The sequence below is a fragment of the Sturnira hondurensis genome, unplaced genomic scaffold (assembly GCF_014824575.4).
Source record: "Sturnira hondurensis isolate 20B ecotype Veracruz unplaced genomic scaffold, ASM1482457v3 Scaffold0001872, whole genome shotgun sequence".
NCBI classification, from domain to species: Eukaryota; Metazoa; Chordata; class Mammalia; order Chiroptera; family Phyllostomidae; genus Sturnira; species Sturnira hondurensis.
In genome coordinates, this window is record NW_028074503.1 from 24,587,224 (window position 1) to 24,613,888 (window position 26,665).

At 46.2% G+C, this 26,665-nt stretch overlaps 1 protein-coding gene across 4 annotated transcripts in view; it reads right to left on the bottom strand.

Moving 5' to 3' along the window:
• Window positions 1-290: 290 nt before the first annotated feature.
• The window catches only part of MRO (maestro), a 29,596-nt gene continuing 3,221 nt past the window's right edge, over window positions 291-26,665 (bottom strand). The window contains exons 2-9 of one of the 4 annotated variants that reach the window (XM_037034329.1): window positions 21,058-21,193; window positions 16,800-16,930; window positions 9,208-9,310; window positions 8,144-8,290; window positions 6,938-7,120; window positions 3,546-3,701; window positions 1,632-1,739; window positions 291-1,274 (exon numbers count right to left, since the gene is read on the bottom strand). In XM_037034329.1, the coding sequence (XP_036890224.1) occupies window positions 1,221-1,274; window positions 1,632-1,739; window positions 3,546-3,701; window positions 6,938-7,120; window positions 8,144-8,290; window positions 9,208-9,310; window positions 16,800-16,930; window positions 21,058-21,193 (1,018 nt within the window). In that variant the 3' untranslated portion in view covers window positions 291-1,220. Of the gene's footprint in view, window positions 1,275-1,631; window positions 1,740-3,545; window positions 3,702-6,937; window positions 7,121-8,143; window positions 8,291-9,207; window positions 9,311-16,799; window positions 16,931-21,057; window positions 21,263-26,665 lie in introns of those variants that run through there. The other 3 variants (XM_037034337.1, XM_037034344.1, XM_037034341.1) reach the window with 3 other exon arrangements.

The window sequence follows — 26,665 nt, forward strand, 5'->3', positions numbered from 1 at the left end:
ATGACCTGAAAGCCAAGTTCAGTGGTAATACCAGAATTTCTATAGGAGAAGTTCTGGGAGCAAGCTGGTTGGAGTTGGGAGGGACAAAGAGGTTTTTCTTGAAACCTTTTATAAGAGTGCTGTGAATTCTCCTGTAACTACAACTGATCACCAAAATATTGGCATAATAGCTAAGAGGTAATTAATAAAAAGATATACTTAACTCACAAATTAACTTAATAAAAGTATGTACTTAATCCATTTTAAAAAAGCTAGCCCAGTTAAAGAGAAACACAGGAGCTGTGGGGGTTTTTATTTTTATTTTTTTACATTTGTAACCATCCATCAATTATTCCGTAACAAGGCAGTACCTCATAATGCTTGAGTGTTGGGTCCAAAAGTCGGACCACATGGGTTTGAATTCTGGCTCCATCATTACTGGGTCGTCTCAGACCAGTTCTTTCATATTCCTCCCTGTGCCTCAGCTTTCTATCCACAAAACGAAGATAATAGCAGTACCTTTCTCATCATGTGGTTGTATTAAATAAAACATTCACAGCTCTTAGCACTCAATAAATTATAAACAATCTCAATAAAGTTTACTTCATATTATTCCACGTGTTAGCATCAGCCTGAGGTTTTTCAACACGTGCGTTATAGATTTTTTTCTCTTCGTTAATTCTTGTTTGGAATGTCAGAGGCAATGGCTGGTGAAGTTCATGAGAAACTGAAGATACCTCCCCAAACCACCTCCTTGGGACCTTCACCAGCTTTCGGTGGGTCTTACCAAAAAAAAAAAGGTATCAGTAGCAAAGAGCAATGTATCAATAGCAGACTGAAAAATCACTTAAGATACATGTTACTCTTCTAAGCCTCAGAAATTAAAATAAAATGAAATAAAAAGATAAGTGACAGAGTTGAAGGAAAAGGTTTTTTTGAGGAAAAAACGGAGACATAAGCACTGAATCCACATAGACTTTCCATGTTTTAAAGAAAGCATGTTCCTTCTCATCAGATTTGTATGGGAGAAACTGATGTGTGAGAGCACTTGAGACTGACTTTGGATATAATCATGCAATTCTGCAGTGCCATTTTTGCCATTAACTGCTCTCCCAGCAGCCCCTTTCACGTTGCAATCACCAGAGGCAAGCAGAAACAGCTGAAGAGTTGGAAGAGGGCAATATCAGCCCCCCATCCCCTGCAAAGTGCTCACGTGGAAGCATTTCCCTGCGGCTCTGCGTTCACAGAATCTTATTTGCGTAGAAGTACTGTAGGAGCTCTGGATGGCAGTGACTCTGAAAGACATTAGCGAAGGTACAGGTGAGGCAGGGAGGCAAGGAACCTCCTCGACTACAGAACACAGACAATTGTCCAATGCAGAGCATGAGGACCGGGGATCTGCACATCCTCAGAGTCGGAGGCGTCCTTGCCTGGGTCCATCGGATGATGTGGAATGGAACTGCTGATGTATTTTGTTCCTAATCTTCCAGGTGTTTTGTCGCTTTGCATTATGGGTCAATTATAATCAAAGCAATTGATCTGAGTTCTTTATGCGGGGAGGAGCAAACTCCTTGGTGCCCTGCCACCCTCTGCATTAACACCAGGACAGCAGAGACCTCCGGGAGGATCCCTCCTGACCCTGGCTCACTCACCAGCTGCCAGCAGAGCTTGCGGTTCCTTTGATCTTCTTCAGTCTGGAAGCTGCGTTCCCTCCTCTGTCTCAGGTAGGGAGAACAGGCCTGAAACGTGGTTTTGCAAGCCTGAGGAAAATAATATTACCATCTTAGCGTTAAACATATCAGAGAATTCCCTTTTTTTTGAATTAGAGTTTACATTTGCAATATATTACTTAGTATTACTTTCAGGCGTACAGCACAGTGGTTAGACAATCACACGCTTTACTAGAGAGTTCTATAATCCCAACCAAGGAAGAGGACCTCACCCAATCTGGGGCGTGGGGGCCACTGAGAGTGTGAAGGGGTCTACAGGAAGTTTGGAAACTTGAACCATGTCTATAATTTGGGGCTGGTGGGAAGGATGTTTATTGTCCCATCCAAAGCAGGACTGGATTCTTAAAGCTAACCTCCCTAATCTCTCTCTCTCTCTGTCTCTATCCCCATCTCTATCTCCATCTCCATCTCTCTCTCCCCATCTCCATCTCTCTCTCCCCACCCCAACTACCCAACTTAATGAAGACAAGTGTTTTCGTGAAACCCTTTGTTCCCAATGGTTTTGAAACCACCACCCAGTCCCAGTCCCAAGCAGCCCTGAGGTTGATCCAACCCTGTTAGGACACATTTTCTCCAAGAATAAAACGGAGGCTCCATAGGAAATGGACTGGCCAGGAGTAGGAAGTCTCCACTAGATGCACCGACAAAAGCTAACAGGCCCGAATAAATATCCTCAGTATGTGGACGGCTGCCCCTTGGCTTAAACCCGAGCCCCTCTGCCCCTCCTCCACTGACCGGAACGCCTCCAGCTCCACCAGGGGCTGGGACTGGGCAGGTGGGGCAGGCGCAGGTGGGAAACAACACGCCTGCTCCCAGAGCAGTCCCGCAGCAGGGGGAACTTCTTCCAGGACTCGCACGGTGTGCTGCTTAGTGTCTGTAACCGAGCTGGCTGGAGCTGAGAGCCTGGCGTCTGGGCCCACAGGGCTGTGCGGAGGCTCCCCGGGTCCATGGCTCAGAGGTTTCCTGCGACTGGTTGGAGAGTCAGGGACCTACCTTGGCAACCCAGGGATTTCTATCCTGTAAATGGATCAGGAGGGAATCCCGAGTCTGCTTAACTTGGTAGGTGAAAAACTTCTTCCATTTCCGCCCAGCAAAGGCAGCCAATTGCCCAAATAAGACAAAGGCCGAGCATCTCAGGCTGTCATTCTCCTGCGGTTCCCCAGGGAACAAAACAACAAAATCCAGGTCATTACCGAAAGGCAACTGCATGGGAGAAAATCACAGCAGGTTACAGGTGGGCCTCAGACCCAGCCCACAGCACGTGGCTGGCTGGGGTGGGGGATGGGACGGAGAGGGGCTGAGTCTTCAGTGAATCTCTTCACCAGCAGAGAAGAGGATTTGACTTGGGGATCCCTAGTGCTATTTCCAGATCCCCACATTTTTCTTTATTACTTACTGTTTTGGATATAAAATATGTGAATGTGGTTCACAATTCAAAATAACCAAAAAGGTTTATCTCTAAAAGTCAGCCTTTTTCCTACCCCTCTCAACACACCATGAAATTTTCCTCCCCATATGCTAATAGAGTGGATTTTGTGTGTATCCCTCCAGAAGACTAAGAAAAAGCACGTATTAGATAGTCCTCTGCGATGTTTTTTTAAAATATAGTTTATTGATTATACCATTACAGTTGTTCTATCCCCCCCTTCATTCCCCTCCACCCTCACACTCCCTCCCCCACCCTTCTCTCCCCTTAGTGTATAACCACGTGTCTCAACTTCTTTAGATTCTATATTTTCCCCACTATTCTCGCCTTCCCCCCTATCTATTTTCTACCTACCATCTATGCTATTTTCTGTGCCTTCTCCCCCNCTGGTTGGAGAGTCAGGGACCTACCTTGGCAACCCAGGGATTTCTATCCTGTAAATGGATCAGGAGGGAATCCCGAGTCTGCTTAACTTGGTAGGTGAAAAATTTCTTCCATTTCCGCCCAGCAAAGGCAGCCAATTGCCCAAACAAGACAAAGGCCGAGCATCTCAGGCTGTCATTCTCCTGTGGTTCCCCAGGGAACAAAACAACAAAATCCAGGTCATTACCGAAAGGCAACTGCATGGGAGAAAATCACAGCAGGTTACAGGGGGGTCTCAGACCCAGCCCACAGCACGTGGCTGGCTGGGGTGGGGGATGGGACGGAGAGGGGCTGAGTCTTCAGTGAATCTCTTCTCCAGTAGAGAAGAGGATTTGACTTGGGGATCCCTAGTGCTACTTCCAGATCCCCACATTTTTCTTTATTATTTACTGTTTTGGATATAAAATATGTGAATGTGGTTCACAATTCAAAATAACCAAAAAGGTTTATCTCTAAAAGTCAGCCTTTTTCCTACCCCTCTCAACCCGCCATGAAATTTTCCTCCCCACAAGCTAATAGAGTGGATTTTGTGTGTATCCCTCCAGAAGACTAAGAAAAAGCACGTATTAGACAGTCCTCTGCGATGTTTTTATAAAAGTAAAAGCATCCTGTGCCACTGTTCTGCACCTTCATCTCTTCCATCATACAAGATAGCTGGGAGCTCTTTCTAAGTCAATAGATAAAAAAATTTTGGGCTACTCCATAATGCATTTGACCCATTCTCTGTTTATTCCTCCCAGCATTGTTGCCAGGTCATCTCTCTTTCCCTGGGTCTGCATTTCTCCCATCGGTGGTAGAAATAACAGTTTGGCTTATTCCCTGACACCCAGCCAACTCTCCCTGCTGTTAGTCTGACCGTCTGGTTTGTCCCTGAGTCCATGTCAGTGGGTTCAGCCCTTTCTTCCTCTCCAAGGTGAGCTGTCTGCTCCAAAGTATCTCCCTTCCCAGGTGAGGACACTGAGGGCCAGGGTCACATCCTCAGGTAACAGAGAAGTGACCTAACTCTTGGTGCAGGGCTTTTATGTCAGTGTTTCCTGGTCGTGTCCAGCTCCAGGTGAACCAGAGGGGGACAGGGCTGGGAGGAGGCTCCTAGGGTGAAAGAAGCAACCTAGGACTGGGAGTCACAGCCACTTGGTGAGACTGAAGAACACTGATGATTTGGTGAAGTATTTTAAACATTGTTTAGCCCATGGGACGGACGCATCTAGAAATTGCTTTTGTGGTGTACTCTCTTCACTGCTCTGTGTGTGCATACACACATGTCACTGCAGCGAGCTTACAGGTTAGTTTAGAAGGAAGGTATCTCAGAGCCCTAACAGTCCCATCTGTGCCCTTTTTGCTTAGCTTGTCCTGTCACCTGGCAGTTGAGAGTACAGTAGCCTGAGTCAGCATATCCACTTACTGGCTCTGTGAACCTCCCACAAGTTACCTAACCAATCTGTGCCTTAGTTTCTTCATCTACAAAGTGAAGATAATAATAATGCCCACCTCCCAAGGTCATTGTGAAGATTATGTGAGTAATCCATGTCCACTGCCTAGCACCATGCCTGGCACACAGTAGAGGCTCCTGAGATACCCACTGTTGTTCTTGCTACATTTATAAGAGAGCATTGACTACATGCTGGGGTGGACGCCATCATCCTCACCATCAGTGTACATATACCCACTTCTCTCTTACAATGGTAACTTGAGGGGTGTTTTTAGAATCCTATTCTTCTTTACGTCTTCTGTAATCCTCCTCAGTCACAGCCTCTTAGTAAGAGCTGTTTGATATAGTGCCATTCATTTAGTTTTGCCTTTACTTCCCTTGCCTTGGGGGTCAAAGTCATAAAATCTTCTCTAAGATGAACGGCTATAAGTTTAGTACCTATGTTTCTTCTATGTAACTTATTTAGATCTTATATTTAGGTCTTTGATTTTGAATTATTGTTTTGTACATGGGGACACACGATAGTCTAGTTTCAAAGCATATAGCTTTTCAATTCTCCCAGCACCATCTGTTGAAGAGAGTTTCTTTTTTCCATTGTATGTTTTTGGCACCTTTGTCAAAAATCGTTTGCCCATATACATGTGGTTTTATGTCTGGGCTCCTGGTTCTGTTCCATTGGTCGGTGTGTCTGTTGTACTGCCAATACCATACTGTTCTGATTATCATTGCTCTGTAGCATAATCTGAAGTCAGATGGTACAATACCTGCAGCTTTATTCTTTTTTTTTTTAGGATTGCTTTCACTATTTGGGGTCTTTGTGTAACAGGGTGAAGCCAGGGGTGGAGCAAATAGGGATTTATAATGGGGTCCAGAACTTGATTTCCAAGAAATATTAGAAAAAAATATATAAATGTATATAGGATGTCCTCACCCCTACAAGTCTGAGCTGGGGATGGGACGCAGGGAGCAGGGCCATTGAGAGTTGTTTTGCATAGCAACAGTTTTACAGCTAACCTGTAGAACGGTCATTTACCATATCTATAACCTTTATTTAGATATGTTAAACAGCTGTGGCCATGCTTTGAGCCAGGGGGATGGGAGTGGGCAACTCCTCCTGGGTACAGAGCCTGTGTGAGAGCTTGGAGATGATTGGCTCCACGCCACAGGGCCACGCCTGCCTGGACTTACTATGGCAGCCCAGTAAAGCTGGAAAAAAAATACAGGAATGCTGGCAGCTGTAGCCAATTGTGGGAGGAGTCAGAAATGGTGCAGCAAAGGAAGATTAGTGCTGCGATTTAAACTCAGGCACAGCATCCATGCGGCGTCTTTTGGGGACCATGCGGCTTGGGCAGAGAAGAACCACGGACTTCTATTTCTTTTTCTGAGATACGGTACCCCAGACTGGGCAGAAGGGGAAGGACGGACTGTGCATTTGTGGCTATTCTAAAGGGCTTTGGGATCTCAGTGAAGACACTAAGTCATTACTCTTGAGTTTGTATAATTCTTTAAATAAGTAATTCCTTTCCTTTTGTCCAATCTCTGGCATGAGAGATGTCTTTCCTTGGCAGTGGGCAAGGTGAAACTAATACAGGGTGGGAGACCCTGGGAGCACAAGGGTGGGTCCATTAGGTAATAGTGTATCACTCACCACCCCCAGGTCTGTTCTGTAACATTTGGGGTTCCATGCAAATCTGATTTTTTTTTAACTTTATTTATTTTTAAAATGTCTTTGGGATTTTGATGGAGATTGCACCAAATCTGAATACTGCTTGGGGTGATATGGACATTTTAAGCATGTCACCCCAATACATTTAATTTGTTAAAAAGATCTGTTAATAAATAAATGAATAATAGAGAGCTTGTTCCCTGAGCACCATACCACCCAAGCTCACACTGCTAATCCCACTCGGATCTCCATCACCCGTGATTCTTCTGAGCTGTCTCACTTACATCATCTAATAGAGTCCTGGCCTGAAGAGTGATGTCTATGAAGAAGGAGCCCAAACCTTTCCCTTGGATCTTGCCCAGGATGACGGTCAGCGACCTCATGCTCTCATGGATGACTTCGGAACTCATGGGATCATACAATCCGTGGACCAGCAGGTCAAGCACAATTTTCTTATACTTTCTCACCTGAGATCAAGGTTTTAAAAACATGAGTTTCACAGGAATGGCCCCCCACGAGTTGAAAACCAACTCTACTTCTCATTGTCCAACAACATAGGACTTGAACTGAGAGATGATGGTTTTCTTGGGGATCCGCCACAACAACTCCCATCAAAAGACAAGCTCTTCCATGAACCTGGCCCAGGAACCCAAGTCAGTCTTAGAGGGAGCGCAGAGAGTGATTTGGAAGCGTGGCTCGTGGGTGGATGAGGGTAGGCAGGGTGCGTCAAGGAGGGTGGTACACTGGATAATCTAGGTTTCTGAGGCATACTGGGGACAAGATGAGATGGTCACTGAGGTTGACAGTCGCTAAAGGAGGAAGTGGGGGGAAACATTTTTGCTAAACAAGCCGAAGTTAATAGAAAAATAAATTGAATTTACCAAAGAGGATTATGTCCAGCTGTGCACTAATCCTGCCAGCAACTCTATTTCCCAAGGCCGATAATACTGAGGTGTGATGACCCTAAAATGACCCCAAATGAGCCTCGTCCTTGTGCAATCTCCTTCCCTTGAGGGTGGGAGGAACCGCTGACTTGCATCCAGCCTATTGAACATGATAATATTCATGGGATATCATGCCCAAGGTTACTTGTGTTGTATAAGTTTTCTTCTTAGCAGAGAGGCTGGGGGACACTCTGCTGCTGATCTCGAAGAAGTAAGCTACCATATTGTGAGTGGGCAGCCTCTAGGAGCTAAGAGTGGCCCCTGACTGACGGCCAGCTAGGAAACAAGGACCTTGGTCCTACAACTGGAAAGCAGCGAATTCTTCCAACAGCCATGTAAGCTAGAATGAGGACCCCAAGCTTGAGGAAGGCATGTAATCTGGCCCACACCTTGATAGTAGCCTCGCAGGACCCTGAGCAGGGGACCCAGCTACGCTGTACCTGGGCTCCCGCCAGGTCCGGGGTAAAGAGTTACATGGCAATGATGACTAGTACCTGAGGTACCAGAGCCCAGTCCTAGGGACTGCAGGCCACCTTCCCAGCCTACCTTGTTGGGTTTCTCACGGGCTATGGTCCCCAGGCCTCTCATGGCCATGAGACGCTTTTTGGCACTGGGGTCCCGGGCTCTTTCTGCCAACATGAAAAACACATTCTTCAGAGGCTCCCGCTTCTGGGACCTCAGTTTCCACGAGACCTGGGTGGGGAGTCAAAAATGGATTGATTTGGGAATATTCAGAGTCATCCCAGCCCAAACCTCAATCCCCCCCTCAAGACAGGATCCTGTGTGGCCAACTCAATTTTATACATTCCTTCTACACACTCTTTCTCCATTGAAAGTCACCTGATTTTTTTTTGTTGGGGATACAGGGTGGGGTGAAAGTAGGTTTACAGCCGTTCATCTGGAAAATAATATCATAATTAATAAATAACAATACAACAATAAACTGTGTTTGCATACTCACAACAGCACACCTCCTTTCCCCCCATCCTGTATATTAGTTTGATCTACATAATTAATTTCCTAATTAAGATTAGGAAAAGAAATGCAGAAGGAGCACAAAACTGGGCAGTGCTGTGTGGCTGACCTAGAACCCTACTCGTCGAGGACCGAACGCCGAGAACTGCTGGGTAAGAGCTGGGTTATCTCTGCCGTGCACTCATGAGCCCTGAGGCCAGAAGGCTCTGGGGTTCTGCACAGTGCAGGGCATGGCAACATGCACTGGAGTCAGAGCCAGACGATGCAAGAGGCAGACAACGTTCTCCAAAAAGCTACCTCTTCACCATCCTTAGTTATAGGGTGGGGAGCTGGAGACAGGAGCCACAGCCCTACTTGGTGCTTGAGTGATTACTGCATCTCATTGTCATCTCTAAGCATTCACTGCAGTTCAATCTATATTTTTATTATGAATTTCGCAGCAAGCTACATTCATCCCAACTCACCTTCTTGTGATTCTATAAACCATCCTGTCTGTGTTTAAAGAACTACTATCAGACATTGTTTAGAAGAAGGAACCTGAGTGCAGCCAGCTGATGAATTTAGACCAGGCAAGCACATGGCTCACCGAGTGGCTGCTGGGGAGGGACATTCGTTCAGAATAGTTTGTGTCAGACCTTGGAAAAGAAAGATGTCATTGACGTCCTTTTCTTCTTGGGCTGGGCAGGGGGGATGGCAAGGAGCTGGCCCAGCATTCTTCTCTGTGCTTGGTGCATGGAGCTGGAAAAAAACAACTCTATCATATGAGCCACTAATACTCTTTGAAGCCGCATCATCAGCCTCATCATCAACCAGCGTCGTTGTACAAAGCCTTGCGACAAGGTAGAAATATAAAGAAACAACCTCCCCACGGCCTGTCCTTAGGAACCTGTCACCTTGGGGAGGAGATTAAGTGGCCACATAAAAAGATACAGAGCGATTCTAGGCGGCCCAGGATGAACCATGATACAGGGTTCGGGACATGTGCCCTGCTTCCCGGTCCCCCCCGCCCCGCCTTCCTGTATCAAAATCACTGAAAAACAAAACAGATACTGGGTCCCACCCACAGACAGTTGAAGTAAAAAAAGTAGCCTGAGACATTCTTTAAGTCTTCCCAAGAAGATAAACTCTTTCTGCCTTTTAGAGCAGATTTTTATGTCGCTTACAATTTTAAAATGCACGTATCTTTCCGCAACTCTTTCACACACTGACACATCCCGTGCTCAAAGATATTCCCAAAGGAGAGTCAGCAAAGCTTTGCAAGAACAACCTAATGTCCTTTAACAGTTGCACCATAGAGAACTTCCACACGTGTACGACAACTATACAACCACAGACATTAAAAAAGCATTATGCCATCTATGTGCTAAAATGATCTCCGTAGTGAACGATGGCGTGAGAAGAGCAACTCAGTGTGTAAGCGCATGGCCATCTGCGTAAACACAGAGCCGGGGAGGGAAATCAGTTGGTACGTGTTTGCTTGCATGGGCTCAGAACAAGGAAGAGTAGCCAAGAACCTTGAATAAAAATTGCCTCTGGGGAAGAAATCTGAGCAACTGAAGCAGCAGGAAGGCTTATTTTTTACTACTTAAAATTGTATCTATATGTATATATACATATAGATATACTTAGAGACTGTCATTCTACCAAGTGTATATATTATTTAAAATGTGTATTATAAATAAACACAGCTCACAGAGTGATTCTGGCCTCCCGCCTAACTGCAGGCTTCTGGTAGAAACCAGCCCTTCTCAGACTTTAAGGGGCATTTGAATCATCAGAGGGTCTTGTTAAAATGCAGATTCGGACTCTGTGGGTCTAGGGTGGGGGCGCCAGATTGGGCCTTTCTGATAGGCTCCAGGGGGACACCAAGGCTGCTGGTCCCAGGACCACGCTTCAAGTGCAAGGGTGAGCAGTTAAGAGCTACAAGAATCAAGAGAGGACCGTGGCTGCAGTGGCTGGCGGAGGCCTCCCCTGGCGCTGGAGTGAGCTTTCAAGGAGACGCAGTGCCTTTGACGTGGATTGTGAACCGGATCAAACTCGGAGAATGGTAACAGATAAGGCTGCAGGAAGTAAAGACCTGCTGGGAAGGACTTTGACCACCAGAGTTTAGTTTCAATTGTCTTTTGTAGATAAGAGTACACCATTCATTTTTTTTATTGAGGTAAAGTCCCCATGACATACAACCAGTTACATTAGCAGTGTCGTACAACCACTACCTCTATTTGGCCCTCAACTTTTTCATCCCCCACAAGGAAACCCCACACCCATGAAGAAGTTACTCCCCAGCAACCATTAATCTGTTTTCTGTCTCTATGAATTTACCTGTTCCGGATATTCTTTATAAATGGAGTCATTCAATATTGTGACCTTTTATGTCGGATTTTTTTCTCGTCACGTAATTTTTTGAGGTTCCTCCATGTTGGAGCATGTACTGGTGCTTCATGCCTTGTCATGTCTGGGTAATGTTCCAATACACGGACATACCACATTTTGTTTATCCATTTATCTGCTGACAGACACTCAGGTTGTTTCCATGTGCTGCTATTATGAGGAGTGCTGCTGTGAACACTGGCATATGAGGGTTGGTGTATACACCTGCTTTCAGTTCTCGGGGTGTATACCCAGGAGAGGAGTCAGATGGTGACTCGATGTTTATCTTTTCAAGGGACCACCAAGCCGTTTCCGCAGGGGCTGCTCCAGTTGACATTTCCATCAGCAATGTGCAAGGATTCCAATTTCTTGGAAACCACATCACCAGCAGTCGTTGTTTTCCAGGCTTTTAAACTACTTTTATATCCAACCTGGTGGGTTCAAAGTGACATGTCGTTGTGGATTTGGCTTGTACTTCCCTAAAGACTAATGGCATCTTTTTGTGTGCTTGTCGGTGGCTCGTGTATCTTTTTCAAAGAAGTGTCTGTTCAAGTCCTTCGCCCATTTTTTAGTGGATGGTTTATCTTTTTGCTTTTGAGTTGTAGAGTTCTTTATAGTTTCTGGACAGTAGACCATTATTAGATGTGTGATCTACAGATGACTTTCCCTCTGTAGATTGTCTTTTTACTTCCTTAATGTCTTTTGATACACAGCTACTTTTAATTTTGATGAAGTTTAATTTATCTATTTTCAGTGTTGTTGTTGTTCATGGTTTTAGTGGTATAGCTAAGAATCCATTGCCAAGTCCAAGGTCATAAAGATTTATCCTTATGTTTTCTTCTAGAATTTTTATAGTATTGAGTATATTTAGATTGTTGATTCATTTTGAGTCTGTTTTTATATATGGTGTGTGGCCACCCTACTGATTATTCTTTTTTTTTAAATTGTATTTTCTCATTACCATTTATCTCCTTTATACCACCCTTCCCCTCAATCACACACTGTTGTCCACATCCATGAGTCTGACTGTTCCTGAGTCTTGAGCTTATGTAAATGCAGGTAGCTGGTAGAGCCCAGCCCTGTTACACAGCCATGCTCTGGGCCTTCAGCCCTGGCTGACCTGGAGGTACTTACAGATTTGGTTTCTCCATCATCTTCGCCTCCTCCCCCGCCCCCTTCATCAGGGGTTTTGGTAACACTCTCTTGGGCAGAAGACACTGAGAGGTAATGGAAGTGCTTCTTTTCCCCCAGCCCCCAGCCCTGCTTCTCCTTCCTCCCTGGTCAGCAGACCTCCTCTTACCACTACAATGAAGGACCCAGATAAAACTCCAGGAGACTGCAGCCCCACCAATTCGCAAGATACACTGTTTGTTTGAGCGAAGGCATCCCCATAAGCTCTCCATTCCGCCCATGGTTCTCACACCTGAGTGTGCACCAGAATTGCCTGGGAGACTCGTTAAACCACGGATTCCCAGAGGTCTGGATTCTGCTCATCGGGAGGAGGGCCTGATGTTCACATTCTAACAAGCTCCCAGCTGACCATTCCTGGGGGTGGGACCACACTTTAAGAAGCAACACACGAAGAGGATGAAACCAGTGTTGTGACACCATTTCGATCCAGAATCAAGGGATTAAAAGCTTATACTAGGGGGAAAAAACACCCAAACAATACAACAACAACAAACCATGCTTGGAGGTTTCTTTCAGGGGTTTCCTGCATGCAACCTTCTGTTTCAACTGAACCTGCCACTCTTCAGGCTGAATGCTCGGGATCAGAGTTGACAGGAGCCTGACAATGAATATGGGAAGTTTGAAAGAAGCAGAACTGCCCTGGCTGGTGTGGCTCAGTGGATTGAGTGTCAGACTACAACCAGTGTCACTGGTTCGATTCCTGGTCAGGGCACATGCCTGGGTTGCAGACTAGGTCCCCACTTGGAGGCTTGCAAGAGGCAACCAGTTGATGTTTCTCTCCCACATCGATGTTTCTCTTCCTCCCTTTCTCCTTCTCTCCCCTCTCTAAAAATAAATAAATAAGAATCTTTAAAAAATAAAATAAAAGAAAAACACCAGAGCTCCCTCAGGCTGAGGGCCGCTCACCAAGGAGGACACAGGCTTCCTCTCTCTGTTCTGAGGCATAAGAAAGTCATGCTTGAAGCTCGTCCCCCTTGGCATGACAGCAAACGTGGTTCCCTGTCCTTTATGCTCCTCTCATAGGGTCAGCAGAGCCAGGGCAGATTTTCCTACATCAGAAGCTAAGCATCCAGGAAGAAAGGGCCCTCCGTCTTCGGCATGGCAGTGATCTCTCCGGCCTCCCAGCAGCCAGCAGCCAGGGTACATGTGGATCTCAGCATGGGGTCATAGGGCAAGCACACTCCAAAGACCTGTAAGTGCTTTGCCGAGTTGGTGCGTCGAGGTTGGTACAATGGCACCAAACCCCACAGCATCATCAAAGACTTCATGATCCTGGGAAGTGACCCAACAGGAACAGGTTGAGGTGGTGCATCTATGTAGGCAAGCAATTTGAAGATGAACTTCATCCAGACTTGAAATTCACAGGGGCTGGAATTCCTGCAATGGCTAATGCAGGGCCAGACACTAACAGCAGCCAGTTCTTTGGAACCCTAGCTCCCACCCAGTGGCTTGACAGCGAACACACCATTTGGGCCATGAGTGCCAGGTATAGGATTGGTGACTTGCGTAGCAACAATGGGAGCAAACTCCCAGGACCGCCCTGTGGATGAGGTGAATATCATCAAGGTACACACCCTTCTGAGTGGTCTGGCTGCTGTCTTGGCAACACTAGGTCTTTTGAGACAGTCCAGTGACAAAGAACTCTGAACTTCACTTTGGCCCTGCAAATCATGGAGCTAAGGAGGCCTGGGGTCTTGGGTGAGTTAGTGGTGGAGGTGTATTTTAACAGGATGCTTCTTTTTGCTTCTGCCTGAGCCTAGGCTGACAGAGAATTCGCAGAAATGCCCACATGGGGTGATGCACAGGGTTCTGCTCACTGCAGACAGCCCATGCCGCTCCTTCATCCCTGCATCTGCTTCGAACAAAATGAAGACGACTCCGTCATTCCACAGAGTCCAACCACACTTCTTTCTGCAAAGAGTTCTCTTCTGGCCTGCACTCCAGTCTCCGGTGGCTGGTGGCCACACAATTCAAAACCAAGTAGTGTCCGTCAGCCTTCTGAACTCTGTGCACACCGTACTTCACCCTCCTCCATTTGCTCTTCCCAGGAATGTCTGCATGTCCAGAGATATTTTCATATGGTTTCCCTCTCAGAACCAGAACGTCGACACTGCTGTTTCTGACACTTAGGCAACCCACGCAAAGCCACAGTGGATTTCTGCCGAGTGAAGAATGCAGCCAACGATCAAGTTTCTTACAAGGTGTCAAGTGGGGAATGATAATGTATCATAATCACAAAGTGGATTTGTTAGAAGAAAGCAGGAACACTGACCATTTTCCCCCCAGGAAGGAGCAGAAGCTTGTGTATGAGCATAAGGATGGACTATGAGTTCTCCTTAAAATGCAGTACCCTCATAAAGGAGAAGTACCACTTCAGTTTTTTTTTTAAACCTAAGACTTTAGAGAAACTAAGACCTTATATGTTTTTTTTCATCTTTCTGATTTATCTAGGGAAAGTGATGAAAGAAAGGAAGTTAACACCTATGTAACACGTAGCAATTTCCAAAATAAAATGTCATTGGCAGTCAAAGAAGAAGAAAAAGAAGAAGGCACCAAGCACCCAGCCTTGTCGCTTCTTAATGGCACATCCAGAATTTAATGCCATAAAAAGCTGTCAAGCAGGGCAGAGTAAAGGAGAGCTGAGCGTTCTGCGTGGCAGATTCCGCGTGTGGTTGGCTCACCACCTCTGCCAGCAAACACCCCCCCACCTCCCCACCTCTCCGTCATAAGATTAAATCTGATCTGGCTCAGTCTCACAGGTTGTCAGGTTCATCTTGATCTTTGGTGCAGGAACACATTTCTCACAGTTGGCTGGACCTCCTACTCCAGAGGCCCTGGGGTGCTTGTTACAAACTGCAGGCCCGGCCCATAATGATTGGATCTGAATCACGGGAAGCTCGGGGCCTGCACAATGCATGTTTTTACAAGGTGCCTGGTGATGCTACACACATGCTGGTGTCTGGAACCTCAGCACTGGAAATGGAATAACTGCAGAACTGGCACACTCCATTAATCCGAGGCCAGGCTGGGCGGGGTGGGGGGGCGAGGGGCGGAGTCAGAGGGGCAGCTCCACCTATCCAGGGTAAGCTTGGGGAGAACACCAGGGTCTTTGCAGAGAAGAAGGGATTGAAGGCATGTGTTTGTGAAGCACAGTGAATTTCACAACATATTGATGGTGACAATAATATTTATTGCACCATTTATTGCACGATTGTATATGCTGAGTACTATAATGTGGCATTTTGCATATGCTGCAGGAGAACCTGCTTTCGCTGACCTCTGCTTAACTAACAGGCCAGGTTCCAGGCCCCCGTGAATGGTCCACCAAAAAGTTTCGTGATGGACAGTGCTCACTCCCAGCTTCTGCTGCACTCATCCTGATATGCTCACCCAGAATCAATTTATGACAGCCGGGCTTGTTATTGTGCCTGTGAAATTTAAATGCTACAGAAACTCATGAAATACATGCATACAAAGCAAGTTGTTTCTATGAAAGCAAGGTGGAATGTTTTGGAAAGATTCACCAACAGGAAGCTGTAAAAAAATTGCTATGTAATGAGGTATGGAGTAAAAGTTTTGAAAAAGTTTTAATAATCTGGAATGGTTATTGGAATTAGAATGATTCTGCAGAAGGTGATTTTTATCAGCATCTTCCCAGATGTCTTTACATTCTCATTACACTGAAAAGAACCAGAACCAGAACTTACAAATGAAGTATTATGTGTGTGGCTTGTGCAAGAAGGACAACTCAGAACATACCAACGAGTGGATTCATGTGCAAAAAAGAGGCTATGTTCCTGCATTAAAGACTGGGAAAGTCTGCCCTGGCTGGTGTGGCTCAGTGGGTTGAGCACCGGCCTAGGAACCTAGTTGGTTCGATTCCCAGTCAGGGCACATGCCTGGGTTGCAGACCAGGTTTCCCAGTGCGGGGCACACAAGAAGCAACCACACATTGATGTTTTTCTCCCTTCCTTCCCCTCTGTCTAAAAACAAATAAACTGGTTTTTTTTTAAAGTTTAGGAAATTCTATATTTTAAGGTAAAATAAATTATTTGAGGTATCATCTTTTATCATTCTCTCCTTTAACCAACTTCTTCCATGAATACTCTAAAATCCAGTGTCGATCTTTTAAATATGCAGCCTTTTCTGTATGCCATTTAATCTTCACCATAACTTTGAGAAGTAGCTTTAATTATGCCCCTTTTAGAAGAGGGTAGTGGGGGCTTCGACTAGCATAAACAACGCACCCAAATAGCCAGTGGTGGCGGAGCGAAGCCCCAGAATCGGTCCTTTCCATCACTGCTCTAAGAGGCGGCCAGCTCGTAGACGGTGCGCCCAGTGTGCCCACTCACTGCACACACTCCAGTTGGAAGCATCAGTGTCTTCCCTCCAGTCCCCTCCATCCTAATGCGCTGTGCTGACTTACGACCATGACCTATACAATCCATGTACTGATCACAGGCAGATGGATAACGATAGGGGTTAGAACAGCTTGTGAAAAGAAACAAACGGTGGGGAAGGCTGCATGGCCAACAGCGCTCACTTCAGTTTCACAAAGAGAACATCAACTCGCTCTGATATCAGTGATCAGAACGACAGTCCTGAGAGGACTGGGGAGCCCTATGGACCATAGCCTCTCCCTGCTGCAGTCTCGCCTGTCCCTTACCTGCGGCTGGGCTGTCGCCTGGGGAGGTGCTTGCGCGGGCAGGTGGGGCGCTGGTCCCGGGGCCGGGGCTGCTGTTCCTGGGGTGGTGGCCAGATGAGATGACTCGGCTCAATTTTCCTAGCCCTGCATTCCTAACCCAGAAAAAGAGAAATGAGAAGGTGAAGCAAGGACAACAGGTTGGCACAGAGTGTTGGAAAGTGAAGAAGAAAAAAAAATCAAAGTTTAGCTGGTGCTGGGATGGGGGAAGGAATTGCTGTGTGATACCGAAAAGGGTGTTCTAGGTGGGCACAGGCATCCCTTGTGCCCTTTACTTTCCCAAGCCTGCGCTGAGGTGTTTTCCCCTACATCCTTCCCCTCGACCTCCCCCCTCCGTCTCACCCACTCTTTCTAAAGAATGGACTGCTATTCCGAGGCTCCTGCCCAAACAAAACGGCTCTGCCCAGTACCGTTCCCCCGTATCGCCACTAGATGGCGGCATCACTCAATGGACGGGTTCCAGGCAGCCTGAGCACAAAGCCGCAGCTGTGCGCTTTCTTCCTTAATCCTGTTAGAGCAGCGTCTAATCTAAGGACAGCACACTGTGTTCTGGGCCAGGCGGCCTCGTGGTGACTGATCGGAGCACCAACAGCTAGAGCTTTAACTGTCGAAGCCCCTTGCTCCTCACAAACACAGGACCTGAAAGGACCCGTTTAAACTCTCAACAATGTGAGTGAGTTACTGGTAAAACAAAACAAACTTAAAAAACCTGAATTTAGGTAACGGTAGGTGCAGAATTTGGGAGCCTCCCTCCACCCCATCATTCCTCCTTCTCTGGATGTTCCAACAATGTGCACAAATCCATTTATCAATAATTATTTATTGTCTGGCCCTGTTTGGGATAAAGGAGGAAATATGTCCTAAAAGGATAAAAAATTACATTTCAAAGCTCTGGAGTATGTTGTTGTGCTAATAAATACTATTTATTAAATATTTCTAAGGGCCAAACATTGGAATAAATATTACACAGACTGGCTTGTTTGATTCTTACAACAAACCCTAGGTAAGCACGCATGTTATGACCCCCATTTCAAGGATGGGGAAACCGAGACCCACAGAGTGTTTTGTCAGTGGCAAAACACCCTCAGTCGGTGTTTTGCCACCGACAGAGTCAGAATCCATCCACAGGCTGGCTGAAGTCAGGGCTCAGACCCTTAGCCACAGTGCCACAAAGGGGCAAGTTTGGGAAACCCAACCAGGAGGTCAGCAGACAAGGGCATCGGAAGGGAAGGCTGAAGGGAAAAAGTGGATGGAAAGAAAACTAATGCTCCTGAGAAAACAAGAATGAGGCTGAAACAATGCCCCTTTGGACTGGGCCCACAAGGCCGCCCCCGCCCCCCACCCCAACCTCTGTGAATGCAATTTCAACAGCGAGAGAAAGGAAGCTAGCAAACCTAAGGGGCTGTGTCGAAAGAGGAAATTGAGATGTCTTGCTGCAGAAGGAAAGCAATAAATAGACTCGAAGAGACAGCGAGGTCAAGAAAAGGCACTTCGGTTTTCTTGTGTGCTTTCTCAAGTAGAACACAGCTGGGGCCTGTTAGAAACCCACTTGAAGGGAAACCTGAGCTGTGGTGGGGCGGGTAGTGAAGAGTGAGGCGGGGAGAGGCCAAGGGCGGGATCAAGGAGCTGAGAAAGGGTTCTCTCTGGAGAGGGAGAAGACGGATGGCGTTCCTTTTGTCTGCAGCCGGCAGACAACCACAGAGATAGAGTTGTGTCAACAGAAACTGAGAAAGATGAGCAAGTCATCAAATTAGCCTTTATCTTTTCAGTAAAACCAGAGGCGGACTTTCTGCCAAGAGTGGGGGTAATACATTCACAATGAATCACTCCTTATGTCTGAAGCTTCTTTGTAGTCTGGTGTTGAGACATTTGACAGAAAAACGGGAAAACTAAAGTACAAACAAGCCTTCCTATGTTGCTTAAAGCCACAAAGAAAAGCAGAGGAAGAACGAGAAGTGGTGCTCAGAAGCCTTTCTGACCCAACTTCACCTCAATTAAACACTTCCCAGGAAGACTGTGCATGGAGCTAATGGCCCAGAGACTCCCAGACACCGCACACACTTGGGGGGCATCCAAACCAGGACTCGACAGCCAAGAGAACAAAAGCTCTTGTACTGTAGCCTTAGGGAATTATTCCCCCCGGAATTAGATGGGAGTTCCTTGGATGATGCAATTGCAACATATTGATACACAGATGACGTGACATGCTCCAACACACCACAATTATGCACTCGATTGTTTAACAACTCTTTTCATCTTCAATTAGTATTTTCTTTCCGTCAGAAGTACAGGGCGGCTGATGCAACCGGAAAAGTCATGAAGGGCAATGATTTAATTTGCATTCCCTGTGAAAATGGCAGAAGTCAACCAATCAGTGATGCACTTTCAATTCAGACTTGGGAGAGAAAGACAAATGACAGACACCTGTCAAAATGGTTTCTCTCCAGCAATGGTTTCTCTCTGACGATTGGAATCGTCAGAAGGCCCTCCTTCCGTGATTGTGCATCTTCTCATCAGGGAACTTGTCAAAAAGGGATGGTTTTAGTTTCTCCCTCGAATCTTCTTTCTGGGTATACCCCTTGGCTAGGCCACACCCTTTCTTGATCTTTCCTTCCAAAAAGAAATAAAATCAGCGGCCTCCTCGGCCACAAATTAGGAGTGCCAGCTTCTCGCTCATTCATTCATTCATCATTCTTTCCGTGTTTACTGAGATCCGGGTTTCAACAAGGCAGAGTGCTCGTTGGGTGGGACAACACTCAGGCTGTGCCCCCTGCAGAACTGGTCGGGACAGGGGTTGAGATGTGGTCTCATGTGCCCATGGGAATCGATAAGCACCACAGAGACGAGCTGACAGAGGGTAGGGGCCCTTCGGAAAGGAAAGAGCACCCGTACCTGGGATTGTCAAAGACAGCTTAGCAGGGAGAGATGGGATGAAAGGTGCTCGAGGACGCAGGCACAGGATGGCTGTGGGGCCAGGCCCATGACCCCGGTGAGCCCGGCAACCCCAGGCTCCCTGAATTCTCCCACCAGCCACCTGTACGGACGGCAGAGCACAGAGCTGCCTGCTGACAGCTGACATCCTTCCCAGGCCCTGTGTTTCCCACTCCACTACACCTTTGGCTCGTGTTCACATAAAAGCAATGGTCTTCCCCCCAAGTCTGCAGGGAGTAGGTGCCAGGTGGGGAAGCACCCGTTGGCCCCTTGGTTCTAGATGCCCTCTGGCAGGGGGAAGGAGGGGCCTCCTGTGGCCCTGCCTCCTGATGCCCAGGAGATGAGATGGGGGAATGGACTGAAAGCTCCTCAGCTCTGCCGACGCTCTGAACAAAAAGCTGCTCCCAGCCCTGTCGTTGTCCAACCTACCTTCTGGCTGTCCTACTTTCCATTCTCCCGACTGCACTGCATGACAGTCATTATTAGCACCAAGACGCAAAAGTGAGTTGAGTTCCTTTACTTGCAGCCTGGAATGATCTCTGAGAGGCATTTGCTACTCACTTGACCCAGGAAACCCCACAAGTCAGGAGGTTCAAATCTCCACGTTGACTTTGTGAACATCCGTGACACTGCCCAGACCATCAGAGGCATGCAGAGCTGAAAAGCCACCAAGTCTCTGAAAGATGTCACTTTACAGAAACAGTGCATGTCATTCTATCCTTATGGTGCTGGAGGCCCCCGTCAAACAGTGGGACCCAAGGTGGATGGAGTTCAGAATCATTGCTGCACCCGTTTGAAGATGCAGAGAAGTGCTGTGCATAGAGTTTAGAGGTCAGCTCTTTCGTCTTGAGCTCATCCGGGTGAACAAAGCCCCTGGGATGCGCCTCCAGACTGATCGAGGTCATGGTCGGGTTAACCCCTAACGTGAACCCCTCCTGCCACGTTGGAATAGGTGACCCTTTCTGAAAAAGAGCAGTTTGCTGCCCAGAAGGAAAAGATATCGCCCAAGAAACTGAAGAAACAAAAGCATATGGCCTGGGAATAGACTCAGCATAAAATAAATGCAAATAAAAGTTTTTACAAAAAGGAAGTTCAAGCTTAAACACCTTTCCTACCTGAGACATTAATTACTCTCAAGCCATCACCGATATGGGTACTTCCAAAAAACAGTCATAAACCTATGTAAACATGTTCAGCCCCACTGGCTAAATCTACAGCAACCAATGAACTGCGTCGAACTACAAGGTTTAAAGAAATCGGATGAACCCGAATGTGCTGCGGGCTTTCTTACCTGAGCCAAGCCAAGAGAAGGGCAGCCTGCAGGCTCCAGGCTCAGCACACGTCCTGCAGGAAGGCACATGTGACTAACCCCGGGACAGCGCTGTCCTTTAAATGCACTGGTGGGGGTGGCAAGCTGCATTTTGTTCCTGAAGATGAAACATAAAACAGATTAGTTTCCTCACAAGAGGGAAATACAAAACAAGACCGTTCCGGGCTATCTGTCCCTGATAGTAGCTGCAGATACATTACAGACCAGCCGCTTTGCCAACTTTAAAGGTTCTCACGTTACTTTCCTGATTTTGCAGTGCCTAACTGGTGAGGCAGCTACACGTGCTCGGTTGTTGAAGAGAACTGTATCAACCCCACAGGCCCTGTGTCACTTCGTCCCTGATTCCGACACCCCAACGCATTCTCATGCTGCTTAGTCGCCTTCCGTGCCTCTCTGACAAGCAGAGAGGCCGAGGGGCAGGCAGAGTGAGTGGGGAGACTTTGCTGAGAGTCGCCGAGTGAGCTCACGAGACTGGGGTCTGCTTCCTCTGCTGCTTTGAGCAGCCAGAGTCATCCTGTGGGTTCTGTCACTCACCCGAGAGGCCACATTTATGCCCCATGGCCTTCCTTTCTCTTACCCCCCCTCTCTTTTCTCACCTTATTCTCATCTCTGCCCCTCTCCCCTACCATCCTCATCTCTGTTTAAGTTTGTGGTGGACATTGCCTAGGACCTTCCTTCCTCTGGACCTAACCAGCAGCATGCCACCGGGTGACAAACGCCTTTGTGCCTCGAACAGCCCCAGCAGCTGTGAGGGCTGGCCCCAGGTAACTTATGAACCCATGTGAAGGACTGCATCCAGATAAATGTAATGAGGTGTTCGCTGAAACACTATTGGCCACAGCAAAACCTTGTTGCGAATGTCCAGCAACTGGGGACAGGTTAAATAAATAAATTGGGGTACCCTCGTACAACGAATACCAGGGAGCGTGATAAAAAGAATACAGTAGATGTGCTGATACAAAGGGATGTTCAAGGTACATAATTAAGTGGAAAAAACGGGGTTTAAAGGGGAATATATTATAATTCAATGCATGTCAAATTTTTAAAGAAATATATGCTGAGATAGCCAATTTTTTTCCTGAAAAGAATCTCAAGAAATCATTAAAAGGAGTTTCCCTTGAGGAGAGTACTTGGATGAGGAGGAAAGCTTTTAGTTCAAGTGTATACATTTACGTATTGTTTGAATTTTCTACCAAAAGCATTTATTGCTTTCAATTTAAAAAACCAACAGGGATTACCAGAATAGACAGTTAGAGGTCTTTGATTTTTTACACTTTTGAGCATTAAAAAAAAATCTACCAAGTGTTTTTAATTGCTGTGCACATCCCCCCCCCAATAAAATAACATTTATTTAAAAAAATAGATTAAAGAATGTTTTGTTTGTTTTGCTTTGTTTTATAGCAGTGGGGCTGAGGAGGGGAAGGCGGAGGGGGCGGGGGAACAGAGAGGCCGAGTCCCCTCTGTCTCTGTTCTCTCAGGACATCTTCACCTCTCAGTTGTTGCGTCTGAAATCAAGTACTGAATCCATGTATCTATTAGACAACTAACACATTTAATTATGAAACAGGAGTGTCATCAGCCTCACTTTTGTTAATTCACGCCTGTTTGAGTGGGAAGTCCGTGCCCCCAGAGTTGTGCCTTCATTTCAAAAGCCAGGGGCCTGTCAGAAAGCTAGTAATTGTGTGGTTCCTTCATTTGAGGGGTCCGGGTGGGGTGGGGGTGGGTAATGGCATAGAAGAAAGAGATTAGCTGGCATTCTCTCTTGGAGTTTGGTCCCAGGAGAAAAGAGAATTCTAGCTTTCCATGTGTTCCTACAATTGAAACCTCTGTAAGAATAAAAGTAAAACTGAATTCCTTCTTACAGATTTTGTGCTAATAATTTATTGCCTTACACGGACACTTTTTAGGCTATACATACATTATTCAAAAAGATGAAAAGATTTTTCTTGGATGAGGAGAAATGACATTTAATATAATTAAGTTACATGGCAACCCCAAATGTAGCAATGGAGTGACTTTTTAATCTTTTTTTTAAAGTAGCTATTTGTATTTCTTTCTTTTTTTTAAAAAAATTCCCCCCAGGAAGGGATTAGGAGGAGAGTGTTCTAAATGTTATAAATTTTACAGAATGTTTTGTTCCTTGGAGTTTCACAATTTGAATTGGGCATTTTTTCTAGGGTCAAGGGCATCGGACCCTGATTTTGATGACAAGTCGTACACATTTTGATTGGGTTACATGTATCCCATTCTGCTGCACATTGCAAATAGGTGTCAAACAGTGAATTCATTTCTGGGCAAGGTCTTCTCTCAATTCGTTAATGTAACAAATGCTCTTTTATACCTTGCCAAATTTCTGCTTGGAGGCTGATTATTTAGAGCCGCACTATTTATTTGCTGACCACATTTGCCTTGCTTGCCCTGACCGTGTCATTAAACAAATATTCACTCATTCAATAAACATTTATTGCACCTCCTCAGTTCCAGGCTCTTTGCCAAATGCTAGGGCGTTGGAAACATAACGATAAAAATACAGATAAAAACTACGCATTTCCTGCCCTCGGGAAGGTCAAGGGGTCCTCTGCCAGGCGTCCCCTCGTTCACTCGATGCAGTCAGGGCCAGGGCTAACTTAAGATGAGAGGGACATCTGGGATAACGTTTCAGGAGATGCTGTAGGGGGCGTGCCACGTGGGTGGGCCCTGGGCGTGAGGGTCTCAGTACGCACTGAACTCCAAGGCCCCTAGCTCCGCCCTCCCCCTGGCCCTGAGTGCGGCAGTTTTCACAACAGGCCGAACAAGATCGTTCAGTGTCATTTCATGCATGACAAAACAGAGACTCAGAGAGACTTAATTAGGAATACGTGGACATTACGTGGCAGAAGCCGGCCCTAAGACAATGGCTCCCGCTTCTTTAGAGATTTTGTGTGTATTAGTCTCAGACAAGCAGACCCCACAGGGGTGTGTGTGTGTGTGTGTGTGTGGAGAGAGAGAGCGAGTTGGAGGTTTATTTACTTTAAGGAACTGGCTCACAGGGGAGGAGGCTGGTGAATCCAAAATCCGGTGGGGTTGGCTGGCAGACTGGAGGCCAAGGGGAGGATTGATACCCAAGGGCAGTCTCCCAGCAGAATTCCTTCTGGCTCAGGGGAGTCAGTCCTTGTTCCATTGTGCAGGGTTATCAAACTCGTTTGCACCGGCGGGGGGAGGAGGGGGCGGTGCATGTCAGCCTCAAGGTTGCCTTCAAAGGACTGAATGTAATTTTAGGACTATGTATATGTAACTACTCCTTAACTGTTAAGTGAGAGAGTTCGGCACTGCTGCTGGGTGGAAACAAGGTGCTGGACTGGATAAAACACGGTGGAGGCCAGATTCGGCCCCTGTGTCTTGTATTTACCATCTGTGTGTTACGGCCTTCAGCTGATTGAATGAGGCCCGCCAACGAGGGCAATTAGCCTTATTCCAAGTGCACCCATTCAAAGTTTAATCACAAACAAACAAACAACAAACATCCAAGATGGTGTTTGACCAAACACCTGGGCACCACAGCCCAGCCACGCTGACAATAAATCGAACCATCGCAGTCCCAAACACATTAGCACCTCCACTGTGTGGCTTGGAGGCCACTTGCTCTTCACCATTCATCTCTGCTGCTGGTTTTGTATTTTTCCTCCGCTGTCAGGAATGGAGCCTGTTTCCCTCCCTACCTCTGCTCCAGGGCTGGCTCTCGAGCATCCCTGAAGAGATTCCCCAACTGATCCCTTCTCCCAAGCCGCCAACGCGATACCTCTGGGGCCTTCTTTCAGGAGTGCCGAGACCATTGCACCACTTCAGCGGCTCCGAGAGCCACAGGGAGTGAGTATCCCCTGGGTTGGAGGCACTCACTCTCTGAGTTGTGCCAGTGCGGGGTGGGCACCTAAGCATGCTCAATGTTGAGCTATTGGGCTCCCAGCTTCCCCTCATCCTGGCTGGCCTGTACCCTCACCCGGCCACCCTGCTGCCTGTCCTCTCCTCGCAGCCTCCTCTTCCCTTCAGCCACCTCACTCACAAATGCACTGTCTCATCTCCATCAGCTCCGGCCCCTTCTCCAAAAACATCTACGCTCAGTGTCTTTTTCAGGCCCGGGAGTATGCATCCCTCCTTGTAATCCCTTCCAGGCCTTGTTCGAACCGCACACGGCAAGGTCTCCCTAGACCTAGTGGCCTTATCAGTGTCTCCCAGTATACTTTGCACTCCTTCGATGGCCTTGATCAGCAGCCAGTCTGTGTTCTGATGGTTATTCCGTAGCAGGCTATCTCTCCAGCCCTAGGCTGTGAGCCCACAAAGCACAGCCTGTGTTTCGGTGGGACCCGCCTCCACGGCAGGGACGTCAGCCCGGTGTTTCATGCACAGTGGGCGTCAGTCTCTCAGGCCTCATCTGAGATCTTGCTCCCAGGCTTGTGTCATCAGTTTGGCTCAAATAAACTTATAAAAATCCTGTAGAGAATTATTCAGCCAGAATAATTTCAGGGTTGTATAAATGTAACTCCTCTTTAACTGTTAAGGAGTTGAAATTACATTCGGCCCTTTGAAGGCAACCACGAGACTGATATGGCCCCTGGTGACCATGAGTGTGACACCCCTTCAGGTTGGGACGTTTCTTCCATCAGTAATAAAACTTTATTGATTATCATAATTTGGAATTTATGCAGACAGGGTTAATTTGAAGTTTGGCTTTTCTGACAAATAGCAGCTATTAATATATATGCAAATTAATGGGGGAAAGGTTCAAATATCTTAAAAGATCAAAGACTTTTACAGCAGCTTCAAGTATTTAGGAATATCCTTTTCACACACACAAAAAGGACACTGGTGTACTAATTAGAAACAAATCTTATTAAAGTGAGATTTATAAGGTATTTATTAAAGTGAGATTTATAAGGTAATCTAATATTTTTATTAATTGAGATTAATACATCATCAAAGTAACCAAAATTAATTAAGTAATCAAAAACCATTTCATTTACATATGACGTAACTTATCTTTTTCTTTAATTTAGATCTCCTTCAATTTAATGCAAATAAATTCATTTCATAATAATGAAGATATTATTCATTTGAGGACTATTCATTTAGACATCATTAAAATAATTTTCTATGCCTAACACTTGGCTCTAAAGTTTACTGTGTGACTTTGGGCAAGTTATTTTAACATCTGTAAGGCTCAGGTTCGTCATTATAAAATGGAAAAAATAATACCTCTTGTGAGATTTGTTAGGATTTAATGTGAAGGCATCCAGTATAGAGCCAGGCCATTGGTAAAACACTCGATAAACATCGATTTCTTTTTCCTTACCTTCTTTTTCAGTAATTCATGAAGGATGGCCTGTGTATGTTTTTAGATTGATATTTTGGTATTATAGCTTTATTTTGGGTATGAGTTACTTTTGTAAAACCAAAATCCCCATATTAGCATTTTATTAAAATAAATCCAATTGTTTTCTATTAGTTCTAGTAAGTTTTGCTGATAGGCCTGAGATGATCTGGTCATTCATGTATCCCATAGCAATTAGGGATGCTTTTAGCTGCAAGTAACAAG